The sequence below is a fragment of the Malaclemys terrapin genome, chromosome 4 (assembly GCF_027887155.1).
Source record: "Malaclemys terrapin pileata isolate rMalTer1 chromosome 4, rMalTer1.hap1, whole genome shotgun sequence".
Taxonomy (NCBI): Eukaryota; Metazoa; Chordata; order Testudines; family Emydidae; genus Malaclemys; species Malaclemys terrapin.
Window position 1 is genome coordinate 99,323,115 of NC_071508.1, and position 19,789 is coordinate 99,342,903.

The 19,789-nt window shown below is 40.7% G+C and overlaps 1 protein-coding gene across 2 annotated transcripts in view; it reads left to right on the top strand.

The window, feature by feature from the left end:
* Positions 1-234: 234 nt before the first annotated feature.
* The window catches only part of DPH6 (diphthamine biosynthesis 6), a 353,170-nt gene continuing 333,615 nt past the window's right edge, over positions 235-19,789 (top strand). For both annotated transcript variants that reach the window (XM_054024803.1, XM_054024805.1), the window contains exons 1-3: positions 235-356; positions 6,319-6,413; positions 8,811-9,004. In XM_054024803.1, the coding sequence (XP_053880778.1) occupies positions 334-356; positions 6,319-6,413; positions 8,811-9,004 (312 nt within the window). In that variant the 5' untranslated portion in view covers positions 235-333. The remainder of the gene's footprint in view (positions 357-6,318; positions 6,414-8,810; positions 9,005-19,789) is intronic.

Here is a 19,789-nt window from a genome sequence, read left to right on the forward strand (position 1 = left end):
CTGCCCTCGCATAGGCGACCAGCGCGGTGCCTGCATTTCAGCCCTCGCCGCCCCGCGCCGCTCACCCGCCCGCCGCTGCAGCCGCGGCCCGAGCGGCAGGGGCAGGGCGCTGGCCGGGCGCAGGGAGAGCGGCGCGGGTCGCCCCGCACCCCAAGCCCTTTGGTTCAGGCAGCCTCGGGGCTGCCCTGGGCGGGTCTGGCCGGGCGGCAGCGGCGCGAGCGTGTAGAACGGCGCGTGGCTCGGGAAGGAGGGTGCCGGCTGCAGCCTGTAGTAGCGCCCGTGTGTCTCAGCTCCCCCCTTAGTGTCAGCCCAGCCCGGGGGGGTGCGAGCAGCATGAGAGTAGTGGCCTTAATCAGGTAACGTGGCTGTGGGGGGCTGCCCTGCTGCACAGACTGAGCCACACCTCGTGCCCCTTGGGCGTGCTGCCGAGCCCATAGCAGGGACTGGGCTGCTACCCCGCAGCCTTGCCTTCGGGATCCTCCTGCTCGTGCATTTCTTGCTTTCCTTCCTCCCCCAAACACAGCAAGGAGTTTTAAACAGCTCTGTCTTCCGCAGCTTGCTCTGTCTCAGCTGGCTGTATCTCAGTGGTGGGTGTGTAATTGCATGCCTAGTAGGAGGCCTTGCACAAGTGCCTGGCTCTGACCTGGGGTGTTGAACATCCTGTCACACTTAAAAAATAAATAAATAAAGACCCACTGTACCATCATCACTCTGCCCTGTGTCTTGTAATGTGCTCTTTGTTGTAAGTGGCTGCCCTCCACCCCAGAGGTAGCTGCATTTTAGGGGTGCCCTGTAATTATATGTAACATGCTTTGGGAGGAGATGTGCTGTATATATGTGAGCTGCTGCTGTTTTTTTCTACCTAGTCTCACTCGTTTTCAGTTGATTTTCAGGCTGTTTTTTTTTCCTTTCCAAGTATCTCCCTTTTAGGATCAGTTTTGCAAATGTATGTTTCAATGAGACATTTAATCTCACTCATCATTTTAAAAAAGCTTACTCATTTATGTAGTCACACCGAGCTTGACATAGCCCTCTGTCTTGGGGACTGTTTCTCCTACCCTTCTGCTGCTTCGTTTTCTGCACTTCTTATGCTCTAAATAGGTTTTAATATTTTCAGACATGTATTTAAATTATTTTTTCATTGAAGAAGACAGCTAGATTCTTTCACTGAGAAATGATAATACATTGATGGTTCATGTAAGCCAGGAAGGTTACTCAGGAACTTGTGCTTGTGTATTGGGTGAACCCTGTGATATTTTTATTTTTAGATGCTAACCCATAGCTTTTTTTTTACTAAGGTACAGCTTCTATATTGACTTTCATTGTGCAGAGTTCTGCAAGCTGCATGAAGCCCTGTTAAAATTTGGGTTTGGCCATGGAGGGTCAGTTGCAGGATCATGGTTTAAAATTATCCCAAAAGAAAATGTTATATAACAAAAGGGACTTGTTTTTTGTTGTGAAAAATTGTACTTTTTAATCCAGATTTGTTTTTAATAGCAGATTAACACAGTCAATTTCCACACTTTCTCCTCCCAACTCGTAGAAAAGGCAAGATTTCAAGTTCTAGAAGTACTTATTTTGATATTGGTTATGCAGTGGAATGTGTTAAAAGGCAGCATGAAATAAAATCTTAAAAACAGGTTTGTAACATGACTGGTATTTTTGTGGGCAGTTTTCCTAGGTTTGATTTAGCTTAAGAAAAAGTTTTAAGAAGAGTTTTTTGTTTTAAAGGGACATCAAAGTCTGATTTTTTTAACCTACCCACTTGCAAGTAATGTAAAAGATAAGAGAGAGAAAAATTCTCTATTTAAAAAAAAAAAAACTTTTGTGCTTTTGATAGGCAGGAGTAGTATCTGAATCAATTTTAACTAATTTTTTTTGTATTGACAATATTTCAAATTGACACTCTCTAAGGAGGTAGTGATTGAGTAAACCTCAAACTTGTGCTAAATCAGAAACCGTCAGGCATTTTAAAGCCAGTGATCTGTCCAAAATAAGTTTTCTTCCCATTCCCCCAATTTTAATTAGTCTAGATTTTTTTTTTTTTGCATGAACAGTGACATGCAGGAATATGAAGGACAGCCTTTTCAGAAGTCTTGGATAGTTGCTAAAGTAATCTTTACATTTCCTTTTTTTTCTCTTTCATATTTCCCTTGTCTGTAAGTCTGCCTATCATCGTGCCTGTGGCCAAAATTTGTCCTAAGTGTGGCTGTGCTTCTGTTGAAATCGTTAAGAGTCTCATATCTATTGCAAGTATCAGAGGGGTAGCCGTGTTAGTCTGAATCTGTAAAAAGCAACAGAGGGTCCTGTGGCACCTTTAAGACTAACAGAAGTATGGGGAGCATAAGCTTTCGTGGGTAAGAACCTCACTTCTTCAGATGAATCTTAAAGGTGCCACAGGACCCTCTATATCTATTGCAGTTCCTTCTTTTATTACATTCCCAAAAGTCTAAATGTCAAGGTACCCAGAATGCCGCAACCAGAAATCTGTCTTGCTCCAGGAACTCAGACCATCTGACTACCATTTCTGGCCTCCTATTATTTTCCATATCTCAATGATACTCAAATCTCAAACTGTGGCTCTAGAGCAGTGATACTCAGACTGAGGCTCACAAGCTGCAAATGGCTCTTTAATGTGTTTCCTGCAGCTCTTTGCAGCACATGATATTAAAACACTGTGATTTAATTATTAACCAATCAGGATGCTTTTGCTACTTATTAAGCAATTAAGTTATCAACTTGTACTAAGTTATGAACTTGTTTACTGTGAGAATTATATATATGTATATATGTATATATATATACACCTCTACCTTAATATAACGCTGTCCTCGGGAGCCAAAAAATCTTACTGTGTTATAGGTGAAACCGTGTTATATTGAACTTGCTTTGATCCACCGGAGTGCGCAGCCCCGCCCCCCCCGGAGCACTGCTTTACTGCGTTATATCTGAATTCGTGTTATATCGGGTTGCGTTATATCGAGGTAGCGATGTATATAATATGTGTATGTGTGTATATAAAAAAAAACTAAATATTTTCCCTGTCATACTATTTAAATATGAGTATTTAGTACAGTAGTAAATGAAACAATGAATTCACACTATTGTGGCTCTTTTGGGTAACTTTAATAGCTAATTGGGCTCCCGAACCACTGATGTCTGAGTATCACTGCTCTAGAGTCACATACAGCTTTTTGAGGGGGGCCTCTCTTGGTGAAATCCCTGGATTTGATGGCTCTCCCCTTTGAAGCTTTGTGGGTAGCATTGAAAAAACAGACAGATGTAGTAGTAATCCTATCTCTCCCAGGAATTTAGGGTGTAAAGGAGAGGTAGAGAAGGAAAGAAAATAAAAAACTCTGACCGTGTTCCATCAGCTAGTAGGACAAAGAAAGAGAGAGAGATGAAAAACACTTCTTTCTCTCTCAGAGGCTAAAAAGCAATGGAAGGAGACTGGAAATATTTTGACAAATGGAGTCCCTAAGAGTCACAGAACTATCATGGAGTTCTGGCCTGATGTGATTATCATCATGCAGTGGCATACAAAAAAATCCCAACAGTGTAATGCTGGGACACCAATTCATGATTATTTGGTGTTTCTGTTGACTCTGTGGGGCTCTCTCCAGCTATCAATATTGAGTATCAGTGGAGGCCTGAGTATTGTTCGGAGAGAGAGAATCATGTTCTCTCATTCATGATTGCACAGACTGTTTTCCCTCCCATTTGTGATTGTTTTCACGTCAGTGGCAGCTACAAAAATTGCTGTTGTATAGAAGTGATATTAAGAAAGGACTTTTACGTACAATTTTGCTGTCTTTGAGATGTTTTGTCCTCTTGGAAATAAGTTTATTGCACTTTCTATTTTGGCTCTTCATTTCACCCCCCATACCTCTTTCATCTGTTATTTTTCTCTTCTCTGGAAATGAGGAGAGCCAGCTCCAGGTAACCATCCAGCACTACACAGACCATCAGCAAGTGGTCCATAAACAACAAACTGGGACCCTACGCCTAAAATCATGTCAAAGTATATCCTTCTTTTTAAAATCTATCTTGTTCTTTTCAAGCAATTTTTGAAATTAGCAGATATTTTATTTTTGAGCATTTTTATTTTAATACTGGAATGGTGTGATAATATTTAAGAACTTTTGTAAATTAGCCAATGTACTTTATTTTGTTGTTTAAAAGAAAAATTAGAATGAAATTGTTTCTCATAAAACATGCCAGATTGTGGAAGCCAACACTGGATTTCCCAGTATATGTCACAGATACAATACAAACAGTAGCAACGCAAGTTTTCTTTAGATTTGTCCCAGCAACATGCCTCAACCCTGTTTCTGTGGTACCTCTGAGGTCTGAGTGTAATTGAGTTAACATCTCTATTAATTTCATGGTCCTTCTCTTGAGAATGCTAGCAAGGGCAATATCAAGACTGGTGACTTTCAGTTTCTGAGTTTGCACCTGCAATTTTGCTGGTACAAATAATTGTGGGTACATTTTATAGTGCTTAGATATGTAGCTTCCTGATTATACTCATAAATTGTGTCATTGGATATGTAAAAGCTACACAGTTCATGTATAATTGTTTTTGGCTGTAGTTATATTTAGGGACAAAATCGGGGCTAAGTTGAGGGCCTTAGTTTTGAGAAAGAAGTCTCTATAAAGGTAAGATGCTCTGTCCCATTACTGTTTCTTGATCCATCCAGTCTTTTTTCCAGTCTCATTGGTAACTAAATGAACCGTAACTAAGTTAACTATACCAAACATGTTCTGTCAAAATAATAGAGATAGGGCTTTAAATTACATTGTCTGTTGACTGTTTAGAAGAAATTTGATGTCATGGTTATTTTGAAAAGTGATCGAGCATCAAACTAGAAACTTGCTGAAAACCTGTTCATTAACAAATTCATGTTAAATTTTAACAGCAATGAAATGAGAGAGAGTAATTGATCATGGAATCATAGGACTGGAAGGGACTTCGAGAGGTCTTCTAGTCCAGTCCCCTGAACTCCAGGCAGGACTTAGTATTATCTAGACCAGTGGTTCTCAAACTTTTTTTTCCCATGGACCACTTGAAAATTGCTGAGGGTCTCGGCAGACCACTTAATGATCTTTCCAAATGTTATTTGTACCATTACCTAACTGTTGTAAATGCTTTGGATAAAAGTACTATATAATAAAAACTTAATAATAATTAACGTTTTCTTTGTTCTACAAATAAAAGTACACAACTCATATTTTAATATCAGTAGTCTTACCTTTCTAATGTGATGGATATGCCTCTCCCCCGCCACAGCAGCTCCTGAGCTGGGGCTGGGAAGGAGGGCCATCTCTCCCCAGCAGCCTCAGCCCTGGAGCTGGGGAAAGTCGCCTCTTTCTCTGGCTGCTGCAGCATTGCACATCCCAAATTTGCCCCACCCCCTCTTCTCACCCCACTGTATATACCCCACTGCCTCCCTCCTCCCTTTGGGGCTGTGAGTTCTGTGCTTTGGCTCTTAGAGTGGTAAAGCACAGACTCTCCCCTCTGGTTGTGGTGCCGTGTCTATCAATTTGAAGATGGACGTTTGAAGTATAGTATTCTATAGATCAGATAGTTTTTGTTTTATTATTATTACTTGACATTTGTTTAAGACTTGATTATGTGTAACTGAAATAGGAGTTTTGCCATTACATTCAATGGGAACAGTATTCATCCATTGCCATGTTGACAGAGGTGGAGTATTCTTTTAGCTTTTGAATGTTGGGTTATTAATTTCAAAATCAAATCTATTTTGCACTTTATTATTTGTAGCAAATATTATATTACATCAGCACCTAGATGAACAACAGGAACCTGTTGTGCCAGTTGCTTTAAAATACACCTGTAATTAATTTTGTCCGCAGTTACATCTAGGCGCACAACCAGAAGCCAGGTTGTCACTGCTGCTTTTAAAAATCAGTACTTTAGAGAGGAAACATTCTGTGATCCATCACTAATCCTTTGAGCAAAAGACAGCCTCTTCTCCAAAGACCTTACATACAATATAAGTTTTTCTTTCTCTGCCATCAAATTAGGAATTTCACATAAACCGTATGGATTTTAGATCTAACTGAACTCTTCAGCATTTTATAAATATTTTCTTTTCTTATACAGATTTTGTATGGTACAGTCTTAGACGTTTGTTACTGTTATAATTCTCTTTAATACTTTTTATTTGAAAACTTTATTCTGTGGCCCTGCGTTGTAATTTTGAAGTAATCAGGTAAAAGTTAAAAAAGGGCGACAGTGCCTAGTAGTGACCTGGTTTAATTGTCTGATAATTTCATTTTTTTTTCTAATTCCAGTGGTGGAAAGGACAGCTGTTACAATATGATGCAGTGTGTTGCTGCTGGGCATCAGATTGTTGCTCTAGCCAACTTAAGACCTGCTGAAAACACAGGTAAGAATGCCTCATTGTTTGTAAGTATCAGGGGGTAGCCGTGTTAGTCTGTATCTACAAAAACAACAAGGAGTCTGGTGGCATCTTAAAGACTAACAGATTTTTTTGGCCATAAGCTTTCGTGGGTAAAAACCTCACTTCTTCAGATGCAAGAAGATGCATATGCCCACGAAAGCTTATGCCCAAATAAATTTGTTAGTCTTTAAGGTGCCACCAGACTCCTTGTTGTCATTGCTCGTAAGAAACTTTCCGAAATAGGAAACAGCTGAGGCACAGCTGTCTCTGAATTAAACCCTGCTATTTTTTTGTACATATGGCAGGTATCCTAGGACATCTTCACAGAGAAAGGTGAAAAAGGGGAGAGACAATTTAGAGAATTTGTTAAAGCCACTTGTAAAGCAGCAAACAAGAGAAAACAATACAAGAAAATGAAAAATGGTAAAAGAAAGGATTCTGCAGTTTAAAAGGAGGAAAATGCATAAATACTTTCTTGTACTGTAGTAAGGGGAGAATGCATGGGTACAGTAATGAAGGTAGTGAAAAGTGAGTGAGACTTAGCATCAATCTTAAATTAAGATGAACAGGAAGGTTTCAAGGTGAGATTTGAAAAGGAGGTGACTTTTGTACCAGTGGGAGGGGAAAGAGGCCCCACAAGTGAAAAGGGTGTCACCTTCGCCATCTGAACTGTGGAGGTTTGTGAGGGAAGCAGAGAAGGAGGTGTGCCTGCTGGGAGGAGGAGTTCATGTGTGACTCATTGGTAGAGTAGGTGAATATAAAATCAGTAGGTTGGGGCAATTTATTCCTTTGGTATTCAGGACAAAACCTCTAGAATCTTATTGAAATATGTTTGTTGTAAAACTAATGTAGCCACATCAAAAATGTAGAATGTTGTCATTCAAATCATAAAATGGCCTCTTTACGTGTATGTGGTAGGAAATGCAATGGAAAGTTAATTGAGGTACCCCAGGCAGCAGTTGGGCCTATCCCATTCATTTTATTTTATCTTGTACCACTGTTGCCTGGAGACCCTCAAGTGATAAAGTAACTGCACATTCAGAACTAAGTGGCAGCTTAAAAGGGACCCTGTCTGTTCTTTTCAGGCATCATATTTTATATAAATTTAAAAATACTCTATTTTTCTTGTAAAAATCAACTTCTCCGGTCCTGGTTAATTTGTTAAGATTACAGAACCCGCTAGACCATTTTGATCAAATACCTGCTTCTCTTACTATTGGAAGTCACCATGTCCATTCTAAAAATCGTTACACACTATAGTAAAGTCAAGTACACTTATTTATAACGATCAGTTTTAGCATATTATGGTTACATCACAACTTGTTTAACGGCTTGTTTCCGTGATACAGGGACCTCTCCTTTCAAGCTATTCCATGTGGGCTCAGAGGCCTGCCCTCACAGAGCAGGGCCGAAGTTAGGGGAAGTTCCAGGACTACTCAGGGTGGTCTTAAAATAAAGTGAACTCTATCAAATTTTACCAGTGAATTGTAGCTTTGAGCAATAATTAAGTGTTTTTTATTATTGATCAGTTGAAAAATTATCAATAAAGATCACAATTGTTGGATAACTCCTGAGATACGTAAAATGGGAATTGCAAGGTTTGCGGTTTAATTATTACAATCTACATGAGCTACCTTCTTTGTTATTGATTAGCTGCCAACCAGTCAGTAAGAATGTTTAGTGAAATTTGTCTCTTAATTAAAGCAGTAACAGCAAGAAGTTTAGTGAGTTCTATCCTAAGTTTTTAAAAGGAAAGGAGATTAAAAAGTCCTGGATGCAACAACAAAGATTTCCCTTTCTTTACAGTGTATTAAACAATATAAAATTACTGCCGTAATCCTCTATTGTTCCATTTATACTGAAATAACATGCTATGAGTATCATGTTGTCAGTATTAAATGTATTAATGGCTAAGTTTCAGGAAGTTTTGACAGCCTATTTCTAACCACCAGAGTAAGTGCTGCAGTGTGTTCTATGTATATTGCACTAAGTATGCTGAAACACAGGTAAAAACTATTGGTCTGTGCCTCTGGGGTTGTGCTCCTCTTGCATAGCAAAGCAAAATTACCATTGGCTTCACTTGGTTCTGGGTTGGATCCGTAGTGGGGGATTTGTGGAGGAAGCACTGGAAATGGTAGGGGAGAAGTGAAGTGGACACCTCCATTGAGAAGTAGGCAGTTGCATGAGACACATTGTTATAAGAGGGGAGAAATCCATTTTTTTTAATTCCATGTTTGTAGAGATGCCATCACAGATGTGTGTGTCAATGAACTAAGGAATAATCAGATTTAGGTACTCTTGGTGCTTTTAAAATATTATGATTTTCTATAAATGCTGAATGATGTACTTAGAGTCATGTTTGTCTCTATTTAATTGTGGCAGAAGGGACAGATGAGCTGGACAGCTACATGTATCAGACAGTAGGACATCATGCCATAGACCTGTATGCTGAAGCAATGGATTTGCCTCTCTATCGTCACACCATAAAGGGTACCAGTGTGGACACAGGAAGAGTGTATACCAAGTGTGAAGGAGATGAGGTCGAAGATCTTTATCACCTTTTGAAACTTGTTAAGGTATGTTGCATAACTCACTCCTCTTGGAAAGTTTTGAAAATTTTTAAAAAATATTTATACTCTTGTATAATATTTGTTTTCTTTTCTGTTGTTCTTCCTTACAGTATAAATTTATGTGAAATGGGGATTTACTGTCTTAATCTGTTAAGATAGACCATACTGATTATCCCTCATTTTAAACCAAAAACCTTGATCATATACAATAAATAGATGCCCATAATAATAAACAATTGTATGCAAAAGTATTCAGAAAGTATTATATGTAAAGAGAATTATTTATCATGAGACTGTGATGTAAAGTTCTCTGAGGTTTATGCAACTGATGTAATATTTTGCTTGTTTTCCACTGGTTCTCATAGATTTTGTGTGCATTTTGTTTATTATTAATGCACAGGAAATGTATGCATTTGCTTTTTCATGAAGTTATGTATTATAAAGTAAAATGCAAAGTGCTAAAATATTATTCATACTGCATTTCAGACTCAAAGTATTCCCAAATACTTTACAATTATGATTTTGATGTTGGTAGTGCAGTGACTATGTTCAAATACCGTTATATACTCAGCAGTAGCTTTACCCAATCTTTTTAGTAATACAATCATTCTTTCAATAAAAATGGATATATTGGCTAAGACACTTGAAATTTATTCTGCTGTTTTTCAAAAAATGTAATGTGATCTTTATTACCTGGGGTTTGATTCAAACCCCATTGAAATCAGTAGAAAGACATCCATTGGTTCCAATGGATTTTGGATCACAGAGAGGAAAGAAGCAACTTTGAATGACAGAGTTGAAGTTTCTTCATTGTCCTGAATGTCTTACAGCAGATTATGTTTGAGGTGTCCAGAATACGTAATCATATTTTTGTAAATGTCAGAAGACAGTATTAATTGTGAAAGTTGTTACTAAAATGAAATGATTAATTGGAATATTATTTACAGTCCTAGAAAAACTTCCTTAAGTTGCCTAAAAGATAATTCTGATCTTCGATTTAAGTGTTCAATATCTGTCCAAGTATAATTTTATTTCATCAGATTTATAATTGATAAACCTGAAAACGTTATGCTTAAATGGCTTGTTCATTATTTTATATTAAAATTGTAGGAATAATTTGGTTCTAAGATGTATGTTACAGAGATCAGAAACTATCATGGGGCAAGGTGACTAAACCCATTATGTCCTTCTTTGGTTGTTATAAGTTTTATTTAATTTTAGTATCATAAAGTTGGGAAGTTCTGGATTGGTTAATCTTTCCTCTGAAATTACTTCCTTTCTGTCTGTTATCCTACCACAGTTTCTTCTGATGGAATGGGTGAGATCTCTGGGATCAGTGGGAAGTGACCTGAACTCAATACTCTATACTCCTGCTTTCTGAGACCACATGTTACATTTTCTCAAAACTCTTTTAATTAGTGACAAAACTCTCAGAGGCTTCAGTGGGGCTAGGATTTTGCCCATAGTATCCATTAGTCTGGAGTACAAGATTCTTGATGTTTCTTCTAAATCTTTGTGGAGCAATAGGGCATTCGAGGCTATACAACCAGTATAGAGAGATCAGTGAAGTTTTTTTTTTTTTTTTTTAAACAGAGTGTGTATAGGAGGCAGGACAGTAATTTGAGGAAACATGTGGCAGCACTTTTAAATTTTTTTTGAAAACGACAGTATTGGAGAAGGGAAGTACAGATATGCTATCTGTTGGAAGCTTCATGATAACAGCTTTCTAAGGCTGGGAAAGATAATAAATTACTGATCAATTTAATTAAAAATGGGGAGATTAGTGGCAATTAAGATGAAATTTCCCTTTCGATCCATGCTGTCTTTGGAGAAATGGATGCTTTGCCATTATCTTTATAGTAACAGTCAGTTATGACATAAATTAATGCTAATGTTAAATCTTGACAACTTCTGCTTTGGAAGTTCGTACACGATAATTATAACTATAGTTGAAAGAGATGTTATCAAGTTGTCTGGAACTAAATAACTGCTTCTTTCTTGTGTGGAAATATGAATTCCACTATAGGATATTTTACAGACATAAATATTGGAAATACATTGCCTTTATAGTAGACATTGTGTAACCATCTCCTTACAGTCAAACTCATATATGAAATTCTGGTGTAAAAATTGCAGTGGGGTTCCTGAGTACTTTAATGAATAATTGAGTAATTATAGGGAAGAAAAGAAATCTAGAAGAGCTATCACTCTTTATGTTGTTCTTCACTAGTTTTTAGAAAAAGATGGAACTGGAATTTTTTTACCTTTTGAATGTTAATGGCAAAATTAAAATCAGTTGATTGATTTTTATTTTAAGCATTTACTTATGGTAGTATGCAGTTTTGTAGCTTTAATGGGCAAGTCTTTAACCACCAATAGCTTTTTTTCTAAGTGACTCAAATTTTCTTTAGATGGTGTTACAATATAATTTTTTTAAAGAGAGCTCAATCTGCTGCCTGTTGAAAGTAGGGGAAAAAAAGAATTGATGAAGGTTTTTAATAATTCAGACTTTTATTAAAAGTCTTGAGTTGAAATAATTTGAAAGCACTGGCCAAAATAGCATCACTCTTTTTTTAATGTAATGCTTTGGATATAAGGATGCAGGAAAGAGTCTGTCTAGATGAAAACCACATAATATGTCTAGCTTTTAGTTTGTAAAGTATCTTTATATTACAAGTGCTTGTTTAATAATAAATTAAAACAAACCACATTGAAAAAACTTATATGAATTGAAAAGTATTAAATATTTTTTAAAAGTTTTATAAAAGCAAGATTTTTTAAAAATGTAAATATTCCCCTGCAGTGTTGGAAAGCCCACAGCAGTTTTGTGCTAGTGTATAAGACTGAGAGAGTGAAAATGACTGCAGACAAATGTGAAACTGATCATTCTGATGTTGTGTTCTACCCTATGTGAAATGTGTGACGTAAATTAGATTTATTTTAAATAGTCTAATGTGTTAGTAGGGGATAAAGATTGTTTAGGGTTACTATCTATATCCCTACATGTTACACATAGGGCTGCAAGGGACTGCTTAGGTCACTGAGGCCATCAATACACGTATATTTATATAAATCCCAAACTCTACAGTTTACGTGTATTGATGGCCTCAGTTTATATAAATCCAAAATCATACAAATTACGTGTATTGATGTCCTCAGTGCCTACTCCTGAGGGCATTCTGCACTAAAACATTACAAATTCTGCGCCAAAAAATTTTAAAAATTCGGTACCAAATAAAAATTAAAATTCTGCGCACAGTATTTTAAAATTCTGCAAGTGTCATTTGTCAATAAATAAATGCACAGGCTCCAGCGTGGCAGTGGGTAGCACGGGCCACTGACTGCATAAAGGCGGGAGATCACCCTGCAGCCCCCTCACCCACAGGACCCGGACTCAGCAGTGAGGCTGCACCCAACCCTGACACAGTGCATGGCCTGGCTTGCCCCAGAAACACCCTGGGGCCCCAAGTGTGGGTCAGGCAGACTCAACCAGGCAGGATCCAAGTGTGGAGGAGCTCAGTGTGGGGGGATCCAGATGTGAGGTGAGTGGCTTCTGGGTGCAGGCAGCTCAGTGCGGGGTCTAGGTTTGGGGGAATCTGGATGCACAGAGGCTCGTTGGGGGGTTCCAGGTGCAGAGGCAATGGGACTCTGCAGGGGCTTCCAGTTGAACATGGTTGAAGCAGAGGGGTCTGGGTGTGGGGGTCTCAGCGGGGGGGGGGGTGCTGGGGGAGTGGGGCTTGGTGGGGTGGGGGTCTGGTGCAGCTAGTTAGGGTCAGTGGTGTGGGGCTCTGGATGTGGGGGCTCAGGGTGGTGCAGGGGTGGTGCATTAGGGTGGTGGTTTGAGTGTAGGGAGCTCAGTGCAGGGTGGTCTGAGTGAAGGGGTGGGGGTCTGGAGGCAGGGAGCTGCAGAGGGCTCCAATTGCAGGGATTGAAGTTCAGTGGGATGGGGGTTAGAATTATAGAATATCAGGGTTGGAAGGGACCTCAGGAGGTCATCTAGTCCAACCCCCTGCTCAAAGCAGGACCAATTCCCATCTAAATCATCCCAGCCAGGGCTTTGTCAAGCCAGGCCTTAAAAACCTCCAAGGAAGGCGATTCCACCACCTCCCTAGGTAACGCATTCCAGTGCTTCACCACCCTCCTAGTGAAATAGTGTTTCCTAATATCCAACCTAGACCTCCCCCACTGCAACTTGAGACCATTGCTCCTTGTTCTGTCATCTGCCACCACTGAGAACAGCTGAGCTCCATCCTCTTCGGAACCCCCCTTCAGGTAGTTGAAAGCAGCTATCAAATCCCCCCATCATTCTTCTCTTCTGCAGACTAAACAATCCCAGTTCCCTCAGCCTCTCCTCATAAGTCATGTGCTCCAGCCCCCTAATCATTTTTGTTGCCCTCCACTGGACTCTTTCCAATATTTCCACATTCTTCTTGTAGTGTGGGGCCCAAAACTGGACACAATACTCTAGATGAGGCCTCACCAATGTCGAATAAAGGGGAATGATCACGTTCCTCGATCTGCTGGTAGTGCCCCTACTTATACAGCCCAAAATGCCGTTAGCCTTCTTGGCAACAAGAGCACACTGTTGACTCATATCCAGCTTCTCGTCCACTGTGACCCCTAGGTCCTTTTCTGCAGAACTGCTACCTAGCCATTCGGTCCCTAGTCTGTAGCAGTGCATAGGATTCTTCCGTCCTAAGTGCAGACTCTGCACTTGTCCTTGTTGAACCTCATCAGTTTTTTTCTGGCCCAATCCCCTAATTTGTCTAGGTCCCTCTGTATCTGATCCCTACCCTCCAGCGTATCTACCATGCCTCCCAGTTTAGTGTCATCTGCAAACTTGCTGAGAGTGCAGTCCACACCATCCTCCAGATCATTAATAAAGATCTTAAACAAAACTGGCCCCAGGATCAACCCTTGGGACACTCCGCTTGAAACCGGCTGCCATCTAGACATGGAGCCCAAGAAAAATTAGGATGTAGTTGGTGAGACTTGGCAGGAGTGTCTGGGTTTGGGAGGTCCGGGAGTTGGGTAGAGGGGGGAGCAGCTCCTCGTACAGTGACCCCTGCCCCCACAGTTAAGGAGCGATGGGTACAGGACGTGGGGGGATGCTGAACTTCCTGCAGCTGGGAGAGGTTTCTTGGAGTGGGTCTGATACAACCCCAGACACTCCTTGCAGGGGAAGAGGAAGTCCTGTCCTCTTCTGCCTCCAGCCCAGCTGGGACTAGCAGCTGATCCTGGCTCAGAGTAGAAGCCACTGGCTGAGGTGTCCCCAACCCCACGGTTATTTACTTTGCCGCCGGCTGCCTGAAACAATGTATCTGCTCTGCCAGGGAGTGGTGCATGACTGCTCTTGCAGCTTCCCTATGCTTCCCTGTCAGAAAGTCATTTTTCTGCGGGAAAGCAAAGAAATCTGCAGGGGACATGAATTCTGCGCACATGCAGCGACGCAGAATTCTCCCAGGAGTAAGTGACCTAATCGGTCCCTTCCATTCCTATGTGTAACATGTAGGGATATATATATATAGTCAGTTTATGTGTTGAATGTGGGATATATAAATTCTGAACACTAAAGGCTAATTTAATTTTAATATACTAGGCAGGTCACTCTGGGAGTCTTACTGAATCCATGTGTCCAACCATGTGTATTTACTTGCAGGATTAGTGCCTAAGGCCCTGTTTCAACAAAGCATTTAAACACCTGTTTAAATACTTAAATAAAGCCAATGGGACTTAAGTGTGGGCTTTTAAGTGCTTTACTGACTGAAGCCTAAAACGGTACCAGATTTCCCCGGTTATCTGACTTTTCCTTTTATGGTCAAATCCTCCTTTATGAATTGAAAAGTATTAAATATTTTTAAAAACAGCTTTATGAAAACAAGATTTTTTTAAAATGTAAATATTCCCCTGAGTAATTGAATAATTATAGGGAAGAAAAGGAATCTAGAAGAGCTATCATTCTTTGTTGGTCTTCACTAGTTTTTAGAAAAAGATGGAACTGGAATTTTTTGGCTTTTTGAATGTTAACGGCAAAATTGATATCATTTGATTGATTTTTATTTTAAACATTTATTTATTACAGTATGCAGGTTTGTAGCTTTAATGTGCAAGTCTTTAACCACCAATAGCTTTTTTCTAAGTGATTCAAATTTTCTTTAGATGGTCCTCCTTGTTGTGTGTGTTCAAAGCCTGAAAAGTGCTCAAGGGAACGGGCCAGGGAGAGCCTGTACAGAGTGCATTCTCAGAAGCACCTATCCTCCATCAGACAATCATAGGTACTTAAATGGCCCTCCATTACCATAGTGCTTGAGGCACAGGTTGGAGTGGCAGGTCAGTTGAGCGTTGGAGGTGTAGGATGTTTGTCTATGACATGTGGGTCCTGTGGCTAAAACTTCTGTCTAGGGGGTAGGTACAGTGGACCTGTAGACAGTACAGAATGCAGATTACTTTGTTGGTGCTCCATACCAGGCTGATGGGTGTCGGTGGAGGATTCTGCTCTCTCTACCAATCACCTGAGTAGGTCTCCTTACTCATACTCTTCGAAGGAAACCAGAACTTGGCCCTTAGTTGATAAGGTTTGTTGCTAAGACAGTTAACCTTTATAGAGTTCTTCAGGTTCATGCTGTGCTTCTGATGTATATATGTGTCTATGTGTATATATAATGTACATTATAGATCTTGTTCTTAATAGGCATTTTTTCTTTGAAATATTGGCTTGTCCTTTACCATAATAAAATCTTCTGACATGATTATTCTTGAGTTTCTGGAAAGTTTATCCCAAATATTTATAATTCTGTTTATAATTTAAAGAAATTTATGTGAACCCATTTATGAAGTATGATTACATTTCCATCGTCTCTTGCATATTTCCAAAGTTATTTTGAGTTCAGTGAGAGTTCTGTGTGTGGAGGACTTTGCAAGGTTAGAGTCTTAAAGATTATTAAGAAAAAACACATTTGAGAAAAACAGGTATGATGGACTTGATGACTGCAGGATAATTGCAGTATCTTCTACTGATCATCAGCTGAAAAATAAATATTGCAACTAGATCAATATAAAAAAGTGTTGACAAAAATATTTTAATTATTAAAGTCTTTGCCTGCTATACCATATCATGCCATTAATTTTTTCCATGGAGGAGGAGGGAAGAGGAGGAAAGCGGAGTGGAATTCTGCTGTAAAAATGGTGAGACGACATGGATCAGCAATCTTATTGGCTGGTAATTAAAACCCACAAAAGCCCCAGCCAGAAACATTTTCTTTTTTAGTAGCAGCAGTAGAAAGCAGTATAATGCGTTTTAAACCTATTTTTTAAAATTAATTTTCAAGCTCGGGTGTATGGTTTTGGAATGGAAAAGGACTGATACTTATTCAAAGACAGCAAATTTTTTTGTTTACTAGGAGTAATATTGTGATAACTGTTCTCTCATATTGTCCTGCATATGTTAAGGGGTTTGGTTCTCCTTTCTCCCTCTCAGTGTATGCACAATGTGCCGAGCCATTTGATGGTGTCATAATCAGCCAGATGGAGATCCAATAGTCCATCGTTGAAATAAGTCAGTGGGCACTTGTCAAGGATATGCGAAATAGTCTGAAGTTGATTGCAGCTGCATTGCAGGTCATTAGAAAAAACCTTGTTTAAAGAGATTGGCTGCACAGTTGTCCTTTCCTGTTCGAAACTGGTTCAGAGATGACCACAGGTGCCTTGGCAGATCAAAACCTAGTGGACAGATGGTTGAGTCAGTGACGAGAGAGTGATTGACAATTGTCATCGCTGACCACTTGTTGCACCAAACAGATTCCACTATCCTGTCCTGTGATGGCATAAATGACCATAATGGCATCTAGAAGACAGGCAAGCTGATGGGTGGTTGAAGAGGTTTGCATACAATGGCAGGTCGCTATTCTCATTGATCCTGGCCAGCTGCACAACAGAGGCTTTCTCGTGGTGAATATGGGGTGGTGCTATATTAGTAAATATTGGCAGCTTTACATCGATCACCATTGTGTGAAATGAGCAACACCAGACAGCAGCTCAGTACTCTGCTGGTGAATAGCAGAGGGAAAGGGCTAATGTTCTAAGTATCTGGGTGCTTGCACCCCAGGTTGAACCAGCAAATTTTCTGAGCAGCTTATTCTGAGTGTTGACTTTGGCTGCCGTTGTCTTCAAGTGGTTGAGGTACATTAATGACCTATCCAGTGTCACACTGGGGCAAACCAGGTTTGGATTGTGCTGCAGATGGCCGTTGAAGAAAACATTTATCTCGTGGCTTGCATCATGCACATGAAATACACTAGAAACCGTCTTGGAAAAGCTCAGCTGCAGGTGCCGTCGACTACAAAGGACTGCCATGAGCTTCATATCATCATTCAAGACCTCATCAATTTCTGAGAAGGACTGAGCTTGGTAGCTGCAGTATATGTTGTCAGCATAGATAAACTTGTGCAAGAGTGTAGCTGGCAGATCGTTGCTGTACACATTGAACAGTATCAGTGAAAGAACTGAGCCTTGAGGAAAGCTATTGATCGGACACTTCTGAGAGCTACAGCAGTTGCCTACGTGTATTCTAAACCCGATATTTTGGAGAAAGAGCTTTATTATTTCAACCACCCATGTGGGACAACTCGAGAGAGTTTAAACAAAAGGTGTCTATGTCAAACAATGCCATAAGCATCAGTCAAATCCAAGAAGATGGCTCCTGTTTTTGGATTTTGTTGAAAACTGTTCTCGATAAAGGTAGTCCTTTCCTGAACCCTGCCTGCTCGACCTGCAAGACATTGTCCAAATCTGAAGCAGTTCGTTGAAGGATCAAACACCTTGAAACACATTAACAGCAAGGATATTGGGTGGTAACTCGACACATTATAGGGGGTGCTTGCCTGGCTTAAGAATGGAAATAATCTTTGCTTAATGCCAAGTGCATGGTAACTTATTCTTATTAATGACCTTGTAGCAGATTGGTGACTCACCGCCGTGGCGCCTCCTGCTGGTTGTCCAGGAATTAGCTCGATTCCAGCACTCGGAGTGCTCCCTGCTGGCCGGTTGCTCTTCTGCCTCAGGCCCCTGTGTCCCTCCCGGACCCTGGTGCCCCTTACCTTGGGATGCTGCCTTATGGCAATCCCCATACTCTGGGTCTGTACTCCCAGGGGAACCCCATCCCCCTATGCCCACCTTGCTTCAGTGGCTACTGCCAGTTATTATCTAGCCCCCTTTCTCTGGAGCAAACTGCAGTTTGTAATGGCCACTCATCATTGGCAAGGGGTTTGGACCAGCTGCCTCTACCTCTGCAGCCCCAGTACCTCCTTCGGCCTTAACAAGGCCTCAGGCTGGAGCTCCCCAGCTCTTCTTGCCCTTCCCCAGCACTTCTGTACTGCTCTACCCTGTGCTCCAAGGCAGCTAGGTCCTTCCCACTCCAAGGCTGGAGTGAGACTGACCCAGCTCCTCTCTTAGCACTTATATCAGGGCCAGCTGTGGCCTGACTGGGTGTGGCCACAGCTGTGGCTGCCTCTTGCAATCAACCTACCCTTTTCCCTAGGAGCGGGGTATGCAGAAGTTAGTAAGCCACTGTGACACCTTTGGTCCAAGGTGCTAGAGGAATTCCAGCAAGATGTTATCATAGCCTGCTTTGTAATCACATGTAGTGATTAGAATAAGCCAAATTCATCAATCCCCAGAGTAGTAGGTGAAAAGGGAGGAGCATTTGTTTGATAGGCTCCCTCACTCAGATCTCATGAAACATCCTGTAGGTACACTGCTACTTCGGGGTTCTATGGTAAGGGGGCCAGGGCTGGAGGTGAGAGGATGCAGCACTAGGTCATTGTAATGTATCCTCTCAGAGATGGAAGATGTGCAACATCATCTTCAGGAGCTGATTGAAAATGGCATAATTACCGAGTCCCGCAGTCCATAGGCCTCACCCATTGTGGTGGTCTGTAAGAAGAATGGAAAAAATTGGATGTGTATTGATTACCGCACCCTAAACAGGTGCACTGTAGTTGACCAGTACACCGTGTCTCGAGTACAAGATGCCTTGGACTATTTCCTGCATAGCCAGTGGTTCTCTGTATTGGATCTTCAAAGTGGATACTACCAGATCCCTCTGGGGAGAAGAAGATAAGGAGAAGATGGCCTTTATCTGTCCATTAGGGTTTTATCTGTCCATTAGGGTTTTATCAATTTGAACGCATGCCCCAAAGAATTTCTAGAGCACCTGCTACATTTCAACGTCTTATGAAGAAAGTTGTGAGATATATGAATTTAATGCAAGTGTTAGTTTATTTAGAAGACCTGATTGTATTTGGAAGAACCTTGGAGGAGCATGAAGCAAGACTTCTTAAAGTTCTAGATTGGTTGGAAGCCTATGAGCTGAAGTTTTCAATTGACAAATGCCAGTTCTGCAGAACCTTGGTCAAGTATGTGGGTCACATTGTGTCTCAAGAGGGTGTGAGTACTGATGCCGATAAAACAGATGCCCTCACTGCATGGCCTTGCTCAAGTAATTACAGACAACTCAAGACCTTTCTTGGATTTAGTGGCTACTACTGCATATTTGTGAAGAGCTATGCTACCACTGTAAAACCTCTGAATGATCTTACCAGTGGATACCAGTCCAGCAAGAACAAATCTAAGACCCAAGAATAAGGGGAGGTCCCCAAAGCCTCCTGAGCAGAGACACTGTGGCCCCTTAGAACCATTTGGACCACAGTGGGATGAGAGATATGAAAGAACTTTTCAGGAAATCATTAATTGCCTAACTCATGCTCCAGTCCTAGTCTTTGCTGACCCAAGCAA